Consider the following 11,722-nt stretch of genomic DNA (forward strand, 5'->3'; position numbering starts at 1 on the left):
AAACAATAACAAATCCCAGGTAGCCTATTTATACAACAGATATGGATAATCCTACAGTTTCCCCCCAGTCCATATCTCCATGTGTGCACATGATTGACAGAGACTGGTCCTGCTCTGTCTGCTGAGTCCATGCTGCCGTGCTCAGGGACAACTCCCAATAAAGCAGTTAATGGGCCCTGTGGTATTCGTATTTTAAAAATATCATACAGGGCTAAGTAGACATTATCCCAGTATTTCTTCAGTTTCTTACATGACCAGAAGGTGTGGATGAAATTTGAGTCTGTTTCCCTATAATTCCTCCAACGGCCACTGGTGGCTGATGTTCCACTTCTCCCTGTTATATGTGGTGCCCTAAAGTATCTAACTACCATTTTCCATTTCAATTCTCTCCAATTGTTGGAGCAGGTAACCCTATGCACCTCAGAACAAATTTCCTTCCATGTTTCTTGTGAGATATCCTGTTGAAGCTCAGTTTCCCATTTAGTTTTGATATACAGTGTGTTATGTGCGTCCATAATCCATAATCCATAGTCATGAGATTATTGTAGAGACAAGAAATAGTTTTTTCACACAAAATACCGCGTTGTACTCTAATAAAATACTGTTCTATTGCAGATGGTGATCTCATTTTATTCATTTCCCCATGCTGAACGTGGGACTGCCTAATTTGGAGAAACCTGAAAAAAAAACAGTATTTGGAAGTCCAAATTCTTCTTTGATCTGGGTGAATGACTTAATGCTATTTGATTGGACTAGCTGGTGAATATAAATAAGACCATATCTAGCCCAGCTTTTAAAGCCTGCATCTAAATGCAGTGGTGTAAAATTGTGAATGGATTTGATTGTAGTTAGGGCTGATAAGGAGTTAGGTAGTTTGTGATATGTTATAGAATGGTATCTGTCCAAGATTATGTTCACATTGTGTTTTTTCTATATCTAACCATCTTATTGAGGTATCATTAGTGATCCAGGCAACCATGGGCTTTAGTTGTGAAGCCCAGAAATATAGTTTTAGGTTGGGTAAAGCAAGCCCACCATCAGATTTAAGGAGCTGTAGAGTTTTGAGTCGTATTATGGGCCTCCTACCTTGCCAAATAAATCGGGATATCAAGCGATCCAGCATACAGAATATTGCTTTTGGTATGGGAATAGGGAGCATCTGAAATGGGTACAGTAGTTTAGGAAGAACATTCATACGGATAGATTCTATTCGACCCAACAGGGACAAGGGAAGGGATGACCAGCGGGCCAGATCATGTGTGCTTTTATTAATTAATTTGTCATAATTTGCACCAAACAATTTATCCAACACTGGTGTTATAAAAAAACAAGGTATTTAAAAGCCTCGGACGGCCAGCGAAATTCACTGTGATCTTTTGTTTGTTTTGAAATAAGACTGTTAATATCCAGTGCCTCTGTTTTATTAATATTTATTTTATAGCATGAGTAGTACCCACATTTTTTTACACTTTTTTTAACGCTGGTATGGAACCTGCGGAAGTCCAAAAGTACATCATCTGCATACAATGACATTTTGTGTTTGTTAGGTGAAAATCCACCCTAGTTACCTCAGGACTCCGAAGCTGCATATAATTATATTTATTAGACAGACAACAATTGCAATCGGGCTCACTCCCAGCACAAGGCTGAAAGTGAAGCAATGATAAACACATCGCACAAGGTTTATATAGACAGAAGTTGAGCGTTCAGCAGGGATAACCACGTGGTGGATTTCTGACGTCCGAGGAAAGGATGAAAGTTTTGCAAGGTCAGAAGAAGCACAGTTCGACCCTTCTTATCACCTCTGGTCTAAACATGCTCTTGTACATATGCAGACTAAGTGGCACCTAATATTCTAAGTTACACAAACGCAGAAACACAGAAAACCCATGTTCCTGCTTACATAAGTACATGATTCATATAAGGTAATTAATAATACAAGGCACTTGATTATTATATTCTGAAGTCATTAACAGTGTTTGGAAATTATATCCATCAGTGTTCATTTTCTCCTATCATCACTGCAGCTATGTTCAAATTATTTCTGATCATTTGGGGCGAGTGGCTCAATAAAAATGGCAGAAAGCGCGGGTGATAAGGGGCAGCCCTGGAGCGTACCCCTTTCGAGGCTAAAAGGTGTAGATAAGTGACCGTTGACTCTAATTGCAGCCCTGGGCTCTGAGTATAGAATACGGATCCATGGGATGAAATTATCACCAAATCCAAATCGTGCCAAGGCTTGGAAAAAATATTTCCATGACACACGGTCAAATGCTTTTTCAGCGTCTAATGACAGCACCATAGCTTCTGAGCCCTGGGAGGCTGCATAGCTCATGACATTAAGAAGTCTGCGGATGTTGTTACCTGAATAGCGGCCTGGGATTAACCCTGTTTGGTCTGGATGTATTATGTCGGGGACATATTTATTTAATCTGCTAGAGAGAATAGATGTGAGTATATGTAGATCTCCATTAAGGAGGGAGATGGGCCTATATCCACCACAATCAGTGGGGTCTCTGCCCTCTTTGGGTATAACAGTGATAATAGCGTCACTCCATGATGGGGCAAGCTTCCTTGTTTTCAACAAACAGTTGTAAGCTTGTAATAGGAGAGGGGATAATACATCTCTAAATGTTTTATGAAACTCATTAATATAGCCATTTGGGCCTGGGGTCTTATTATTTCTAAGGTTTGAAATTACTTCCTGAAGTTCCAAATTTCCCTTTGCATCATCGGACAGTTGTGTTAAATTGATTTGGTCTAGAGAGTTTTTTATCTTATCGTCACATGTGGACACCCCCATGTTGGTGTAAAGCTTCTTTTAAAAATCTGCAAAGGCTTCTGAAATTTGTTCTAGATCGGTCACAAATGTACTTGGGTTATCAGTTTTAACTTTCATTACCACTGGAGAGGACTGCTGTTTCCTTAGCTGAAATGCCAGTAAACAGCTCGCCCTCGCTCCGTGTTCATAGTATCTTTGTCTGGTATATCGCAAACATCCCTCTGCTTTTTCTGAAAGTAAGGTGTCTAGTGCCCTGCGTGTCTTTATCAGGGAACACAGTGTGTCTTGACAGTGTGTGATTTTGTGTTGTTGTTCAAGAGCTCTATTTTGATTTCTAGTTATCTACATTCAGCTTCTTTTTCCTTCCTTTTAGCACTAGAAAAAGCTATAATACGGCCCCTCAAGTAAGCCTTAGCTCAGTCCCAGAGTATTAATGGAGACGTTTCTGGATTGGTGTTAAGTTCCACATAGTAATTCAGTTCCGTTCTTACCAACTGAACAACAGTGGGGTCATTGAGGAGAGATGTATTCAGCCTCCAGCTTTTAAAGTTTTTTTTTTTGGCCTAAATCCCATTCAACCAACAACGGGGAGTGGTCTGAGAGGGTGATTGGAGGTATTTTACAGTCTATTATCCTGTGTGTTTTCTTCTCTCGGTGTAAACAAGAGGTCAATCCGTGAATATGATGAGTGCCTAATGGAATAAAATGTAAAATCCCGTCTGTTTGGGTATTTGTATCACCAAATATCAACTAAGCCCAGAGACTTTTTACAAAAAAGTGGTGCGGAATTTGGAGTTGGGAACTTTTCAATGATGCACACCTGCACACTCGCTAGACTGTTTCATTGTTTGTTCTCTGAATGCTAGGAAGGAGTCTTGCCTAGCTTTTGAAGGACCCGAATTGGAAGGTCTCAAAAGGACCCATCCTACCAAGAAAGCATTCTTGACTGAGAAACACCCAGAATCTCAAGGAAAGATGAGCAGTATCTGGCAGGATCTCTGAGATGATAGTAGAGTCTGGCAGGCTGGGTGTCCTGCTGTCATCATCCACAGTTCCTCCACTAGGAGGCTCTGCTGTGCCTGAAGGATCCTGTAGAAGGCCAGTTTTCCCTGAGCTCCAGCTGAGTGCAGGCCCTCATAAAGGACCCTCATTTTGACTTCACTGGTGGGAGCAGCATCGATGTTAGAGTAGGTCTCCCGGACGATGACTCCCTGGGAGAGGAGCTCGTCAGCTATGGGCATCACCTCTGTCACCCTGCTGATGAGCTCTGCCCTGTTCTCGTCCACAAAGCCAGCTGCCCCCTGGCTGCCGACCTGTCCTGGGCTCCTGCTGGGCTGCAAGTAGTCGTTTCTGCGGATCTTGGCTCTCCAGATGGGCTCTGTGTGCTGAGAGCTGATGACCTCCATATCAAAGCCCTCCTCTGGCTGCTCCATGTAAACCTCACAGAAGTTAGCAGTGGAGAGTGGCCACAGGTTCATCATCTCAGGGAGGATCTCCGACCGGCACGACGTCCTCACGTGGACACTGGCCTCCAGCTGGAGCGGGCCCACGGTGCCGGGTTTGCGGATCCTCACCCCATCAGGCTTCTCCACCTCGTGGATGTCCTGGATATGAGCCGGGTCTTTGGGCACCAGGTAGGCGTGGAGAGTCAGGGGAGTGGCGCGGGTGCAGAAGAGCAACAGCTCACAGTGGACTTTGGGAGAAAACAGTTCCATCATGTACATGTACACCAGCCCTAACAGAGAGAAGGAGGGGTGGAGAAGCCTGGCATGGTGTCGGGTCAGCTCGCACACCTCCACACACACTCCGCTGTCCCGCCCATGCAGGATCCTCACAGCATCACGCACAGATGCCTCACAACCCCCCAAACACAGGAAATGTGGCAGATGGATTTCCTCCAGCTCTCCTGACATGAGGCTGATGTCCATCAGAGGACCAGCTGGTCTGAACTGCATGTGGGCCAGCTCTTCAGCATAGACATGCCAGTCTGTGAAGCAGTACTGCAGGGTGACTGGACCGGCACACGACCAGCGCAGACCAGACTCTGAGCACTCATAGCTCCCTGCAGGAGAGCTCAGGCTGTAGGTTGAGATGCTCTTCTCTGTATAGACTTCAGGTTCCACCAGGACCCAGTGGTTGGTGTCTGGAACTTCAGCACAGGATTCACAGCTCCTCTGTCGGTCATCGCTGCTATAAGACACACACACACACACACACACACACACACACACACACACACACACAAATGAAGGGCACAAAACCAGTGATCAGTTTTAAGGGTTAGATTTCCAGGTTATTACCCTACACTACACCCACAACGAGATGTTGAGGTCACAAAATCTAGTAAGAAAAATAAAACAACAGGTAAACCAGTGATGGCATGGCAATTTTGTGCGGAGTAAACAGTTCACATTCATGCTCTTAAATGCTTGGAAATCCCTTGATGTCAATGTAACCCACCTAAATAAGTGGGTTAATAAGTCTCGTGAACCGTCTCCATCTTTTGTTTTTCTTTTATTAATACTTTTCTTGAGACCTATAATGCACCCTGTTTGATTCCTGCTCCTTAATGAAACCCTCTTTTTATTTTTAAATTGATTTTCCCTTAATTAATATTTCTTCTTTAAATGACTTTACTTTACTTACACCAGTGGTTCCCAAACTTTTTACAGTCCCGTACCCCTTCAGACATTTAATCTCCATCTGCGTACCCCCCCCCCCCCCCGTTGAAAAAAAAAAGTTTGAATTTAATTCCGTTTTAAATCTGTTTCGGCTCATTTTGTTCACCCAGAGGTAGATTGATGGCTTAAAATGAGTGAATAATATGTGCCACAAGTGAACCAAACCTTCTAAGGTTGTTGTTTGCCAGCCATCAACAGAACAGAAGACTAAAAAAACATTATTTGCAGGCGATTGGGAAGATGAGCGAATTCATTTGACAGGCTACGGAGGTCTGTGTTGAATGGGGGGGCGTGGCCGGAGCGGAGTTCAGCACAGACGTGACATTTTCTCAGTGGTTTTGTTTTCTAATTAATGCTTGTTCATCGTTGCGATCGTTGTTGTGTTTATAATAAAGAAATACAGCCTGGCAGGACAAAATACAGGGGAATTTGGGCGATTTTGATGCACAAAATGATGTTTCCGTCTGAAAGTTGCAATTCTGTTTCAAACTGTACATTCGGCGAATTCCGTCCGTTTTCTGTTATCGCGGAAATGTTCTCCCCGCGTACCCCCCGAACCACTGACTGAAAGTTTCCTTGACTTTTGTGAACCGTTTTTATCTTTCATTTGGATCTCCGATTGTTTTTTTTTAAATACTTGGAATACCTGGAAAGTTGGATGGCGCGCTACCCCAGATGACCTGACACTGATGATCCGGACTGGAACCAGGCTAAGACGCATACACTGATTGCACCATTACACACAGAGACTATTTGTTTTGTTTGGACTTTTTAATTGTATTTTATTTGATACATTAATAGAGCTCTCTTTTCTTTTGGGACATTTGTATTATTGTGTTATTGTTATTATCATTATTATTATTATTGAATCATTATATTTATTAAAACTATTGTATTTCCTATAACTTTATATGCTTGTGTTATTGTCCGTTTTCTCCCCCCTCCAATGCCAAGCCTAGAACTAGCCTAAACCCAATAGAACTGATAGAACCCAGAGCACCTCCAGGGTATATACAGCAATCCTTCAGTTCAATTGAATACCTTTTAATACCTTTTTTTACTACCTTCTGAATTTTTATTAAACCATCACGACACTGAGTTGCAACTGTTAATCAGTGACTTTTCTAACGTTTACGCAGATTTTGACATACAGTGTATAACACTATACACAACATAATAGATTTAGAGACTCACTGATGTTGAACACATATTGCACACATTTATTTCATTTTGTGAATAAGAATAAAACAAACTACATTAAATGTGCAATGGAGAGATAGTTCCAGCACACTGGCTGGCATTCACTGCATGAACTGTTGATGCATTATAAACTGGCATCTGCTATATGAATTGTTGCTGATATCACTTCACAAACTGGCATCCACTATGTGAACTGGTGAACTGCTATAATTTGATTTTAACATAAACCTGTGCTATAGGCCTAATATGAGCTCATCTGCTATAGGCCTAATATGAACTCATGAGCAAACATCAACACGAATGGCCCAGCCTTGTTGATGCCATCAACAAGCTGTTTTTTGAAGAACGATGCTAATCCAAATCTGATGATGTAGCCGGTTTTGTCTTTACCACACGTGAATGACTTGCCGATGTCAGAGTCGGGAAACATTTCTTTAAACAGCTCCGAAATTCCTTCGTTGGAGTTCAATGAGTGGTGTTTAACTGCAGTGTTTAATCACCACAGAGCCTCCGCACGCAGTCACCCGGAGGTCAGACGTAGTTGCTGGAGTCGTAGCGTTGGCTGGTACCGTGGCGCTAGTTTTCGGTGGTGGTGGTGCAGCAGCACAGACAGTTGGCAGAGTGGTAGAATGAACTGCTCTCGCCGACCGCGCATTCCATTTTTATGTTTAGTGGATTGCATATGCGACCGAAGTGCATTAAAGGGAAAAAAAACCTCCTGATGTATGAACGCAATATCCTTTTAAGTCGCATAAATGACGATTTTCTGTCGGATTCTACAACTAGGCCGTCTGATCTGCCTCTGTATGTCATTGTCGAATCATGTAACAGTCATTCAGTCAGTCTAAAGTCGTGCAACAAATGGCCCCGCCCTTTCTGGGGCGATTTGGGGCGAAATGAAAATCGCCCCAGACCTCTCCCATTGACTCCCATGTTAAATCCATTTTTTCACAAAACAGAGCTCTCTGTCGCTACACGATGGTAGTCCTCTACCCGATGGTAGTCCGCATGCGCACTACCCGATCAGTCGCCACTTTGCGACACTGTAGACAGCGGAATACAATCGCTGGCTAAAGCTGATGGAAGTTCGCGAAAGACGGTATACTTTAAGAAGTTTGGTCATTGTATACAGCTGTAAGTTCTTAACGTTTGTATAATAAAGAAGTAAAGAAGTTAAAGATATACTGGACATCCTCTTTTGTTCTCCCTGTCAAGTTCTATTGGCCAGCACATCAATGCTTTATTTGTTTTACCTACTGCTATATTTTCTCACTTCTTCATTATACAAACTATTTGCCTTTTACCCATACTCCGTCTCCACACTTTTAATAATTAAATATTACATTAAATATACCCACATTATGCGTTAAGACAGCCCCATATGTTGACGTTGAGCCTTCTGCCGTAAACCGTTTGTGTCTGAGCATGCGCGATGTGCGGGACTACTATCGGTCAGAGGACTACCATCGTGTAGCGACACTCTCAATGCATTCTCTATGGCTTCCGGGAGGGCTCGCCCCTCCTGGTCGTGTCATAAGTAATCGACGTAAAAGCGTATAAGTACGTCATACAGCTTCGACAAAGGCATATTCTGTCAAATGGCCAGTGCTCAGTGCAGCAGCAATTCAATTCTTTCTTTGAAAGAGACTCCTTTCGGTCGGCGTAACAATGAAGACAAATTGGCAACAATACAATTAGGACCTCCTAGACCAAATATAACGATTAAACAGGTAGCTACAAAGAAGGGGAAATCCTACACCCGAGGATTTTTAAAGAATTGGTACCAAAGGAAATCGTGGCTAGCAGGCTGTGAAGTGGCTAACGCAGTCTTTTGCTATCCCTGCCTCCTTTTCCACCCCGAAGGCTCCATGGCAACAACAACCGGAGTTAAGGACATGCACCATCTGTCCGAAAAGGTAAAAAAACATGAGCAGGCGAAGCTACACATAGACAGTTGTCTGAAGTTCTGTGGTTTTGGGAGGGTGAACATTGCCACTCAACTGGATGAGGGATACAGGCTAGCAGTACGCCGCCACAATGATGAGGTGAACAAGAACCGGCACATCTTAAACCGGCTCATCCAATGTGTCAAATTTTGTGGCGTTTTTGAGTTGGCCCTACGAGGCAAGGATGAAACGGAGGGTTCCACCAACCCTGGTATTTTTCTTGGATTGGTCGACTTGGTGGCACAGGAAAAAGTAATGTAGTCTGTCTGTCTATTTGACTCTTTCTCTCCCTCTCTGTCTGACTGTCTGTCTGTCTTTGAGATTGTTCACTCCATGCATTCTACTTGCACTATTTTCTATGCCATAACTTATTTTGCTTTTGTAAAGATTAGTCAATAAATATTGTTGGTTTTGACTTATGTTGCCCCCTTCTTTATGTTGTTACAGGACATAGCATGTGTCCTGTTAAGCTATGTTACATCATACAACATTTTGGTAATGTGAATATTGAACAAGTGGGACAATTTATTGTGGCGCCACCTAACTTTTTCTTTTGAAGGCTCATGGATGCAACTTTTTTCCATAGCTTTCCACCTGTAACTTATGTAGCTAGAGGGGAAATCGTTCTGTTGTGTGCTGCCATCTACTAGACAAAAAGGTATTGCTGTATGAGTTAATCAGCTCACAACAAATAGATATAATTGTCCTGCCTAAGGTACTTACCGACTGAGAATTTTTTCAGGAGCCGCCACTGCAGAGGAGAGTAACCTATTGCTTTCTCAGGGTGCCTCCTGAAGACTGTGTGGTGTGTGTGTGTGTGTGTGTCTTTCATGTCCTAAGTGATTGATTTTAGTAAGTGATTGATTTATTTGACATCAATAGATAATTCATCACTCTGTGTGTGTGTGTGTGTGTGTGTGTGTGTATATGCTGTTGTCCACCAGACTCACTTGGGAGTGTCATCAGAGAGCAGCTGTGCTCCTGGATCCTGCTGGGTTTTGTCTGTGAGGTGCAGCTCTGCAGCATCTGAGGAGTGGGAGCTGCTAGCAGAGGCTGCTGCTGCTGCTGCTGGACTCTCCCTTCTGAAGGTACCACCATCCCAACTAGAAGACAATTATTAATGTGTTCACACTCATATCAGTTACTCCAGTTTGCAGAGGGGATTCTTCAGTACGTCTGAGAGATGCTGAACTCCTGCACCTCTCTCTCTCTCTCTCACACACACACACACACACAAACACACACACTGTAGTTCACTCGTTGCTATGTGCTTCCATCACATAGTCCATATTTTACCCAACACAGACAGCCAATCTCTCTCTAACACACAAACAGTAGTTCACCCATCCCCATACTAATACAAACACACACACACACACACACACCATACCTCACTCATTACACTATATCACACACACCAGAACATACACACACACACTCTCTCTCTCACACACACACTCTCACACAAACACACACACACAGTCATACATATGAAAACACTCTTTGCAGGGTGATCGAAACACACACACACTTGGCCCATCACAGGGTTTTTCACATACACACTGTACCTCAAAAATGACACTGCATCAAACACACCAACACATTCACTGCAGGGTGACCAAAACACACACATCCACAACCACACAAAACACACGTACAGGCAACACACATGTACAGTCCCCTGTTACGATCCTGGCGGGTCTAGGCCCCGCCCTGGGATATTTGCATGCCTGTTCTCTCGCTGTCTCTACAGCAGGTGATTGGGGACAGGTGTGTCATTGATTGGCTGGGCTACAAAAGCCCTGATCAGCCGGCAGTCGGGAGAGCTTTGGCCTTCCTGGCACTTGGTTATCATCGGTCGTTGGGTAGTGATTAGATTTTGGATACGCATTGGATTTTGGATTGTCGTCGTCGTTTGTTTTGAATTACCCTTGAACTGACTTTACATTACATTTTTGGTTTCTATTCACAACACTGACATTCACCACACTTTCTGCTATAATTATTATATAAATATAAACCTGTACCATTTAATAAATAACTTTTTATTATTATTATTATTATAAATTATGCGTGGCCTCCCCTTTATGTTTATGTCAAGAGCAGGTGGGAGCAGAACCAGCAATCACTCTGTAAGCAATCATAAGGGGTTTGAACTTAATGCGAGCAGCTACAGGCAGCCAGTGGAGCTCAATGAGTAGTGGGGTCACAAACAAACAAACATGATGAGTAAAAGATGACAAATAACCAGAGGATGAGATGAGATGTAAGACAGCCCTGAGCTGTAAGGTGTAAGAGAGAAAAAGAAAGGGGGAAGAACGAGGGAGAGAGAAGGATGAAAGAGGGATGAGAAAAAGCAGAGGACCACAGAGAGAGAATCTGGAGAACAGAAAATAAAAGACAGACCTCCATGTTGGGTCTAATGTTATAAAGACCTGAGTGAGATGGTTAGATATTTACTCACGTTAGTGTCTCCAGTTTATAGTGGGGGTCCTCCACTAGAGCAGAGAGCTGCTCAACATCTGATGCCCTCAGGTTATTGCCCCTCAGGTCCAGCTGTGTGAGACTTGAGGAGTGTGAGGTCAGGGCAGAGGCCAGATAGGAACAGCTCTTCTCTGTCAGGTTACATTTATACAGCCTGGGAGAAACATCATGATACATCTGAATATTAATCATCAATCCTCTATCCCCTCCCACACACACTCAGGGATACAAACACACATGGATACACACACACACAGATTTACACAGCCTAGATGCTCCTGAAGCTCTGTCTCATATAACCATCAAAGAAAAAAGACTCCCACATACATACAATTAATTTATATTATTAGTATTTCACTTACTCTCTCCCCCCCTCTCTCTCACACACACACAAATGTTGTTGAATGGACCACAGATAGATGGACCGCCCAGCCAAGACATCGATCCTTATGCATATTAGAATTGAGTGATAATCATATAACAGATGTATGCTTTCTGAAATTTCTGTCATGTTATATAATCAGATGACAAAATGTATGACATTTCTTTAGTCATGCTTGACAAACTTATATCCATGTATGCTTGCTGAAAACTGCTTAAGAGTAAAATAACAGGATTAAGAAATAACC

At 42.9% G+C, this 11,722-nt stretch overlaps 1 protein-coding gene across 2 annotated transcripts; it reads right to left on the bottom strand.

Moving 5' to 3' along the window:
- Window positions 1–1,927: 1,927 nt before the first annotated feature.
- LOC122133179 (NACHT, LRR and PYD domains-containing protein 1 homolog) lies at window positions 1,928–11,582 on the bottom strand. 2 transcript variants are annotated; one of them, XM_042708775.1, is made up of 3 exons: window positions 11,074–11,582; window positions 9,560–9,712; window positions 1,928–4,969 (listed from the first exon to the last, which is right to left on the bottom strand). In XM_042708775.1, exons 1-3 carry the CDS (start codon window positions 11,283–11,285, stop codon window positions 3,748–3,750), a joined length of 1,587 nt encoding a protein of 528 aa, XP_042564709.1. In that variant the 5' UTR covers window positions 11,286–11,582; the 3' UTR covers window positions 1,928–3,747. The 2 variants fall into 2 exon arrangements, with proteins under 2 accessions (XP_042564709.1, XP_042564708.1); XM_042708774.1 differs by having other exon boundaries at window positions 1,928–4,972; window positions 11,074–11,581.
- Window positions 11,583–11,722: the final 140 nt, after the last annotated feature.

Source organism: Clupea harengus, chromosome 9 (assembly GCF_900700415.2).
Source record: "Clupea harengus chromosome 9, Ch_v2.0.2, whole genome shotgun sequence".
In the NCBI taxonomy this organism is placed as follows: Eukaryota; Metazoa; Chordata; class Actinopteri; order Clupeiformes; family Clupeidae; genus Clupea; species Clupea harengus.

Excerpts from the sequence above, each read along its gene's own strand:
- LOC122133179 (XM_042708774.1), bottom strand. The coding sequence starts at position 11,285 with ATGATTAATATTCAGATGTATCATGATGTTTCTCCCAGGCTGTATAAA. Across the intron at positions 9,713-11,073 it reads TATAAACTGGAGACACTAAC|TTGGGATGGTGGTACCTTCA; the intron begins GTGAGTAAATAT and ends ATTGTCTTCTAG. Across the intron at positions 4,973-9,559 it reads CTCTCTGATGACACTCCCAA|CAGCGATGACCGACAGAGGA; the intron begins GTGAGTCTGGTG and ends TGTGTCTTATAG.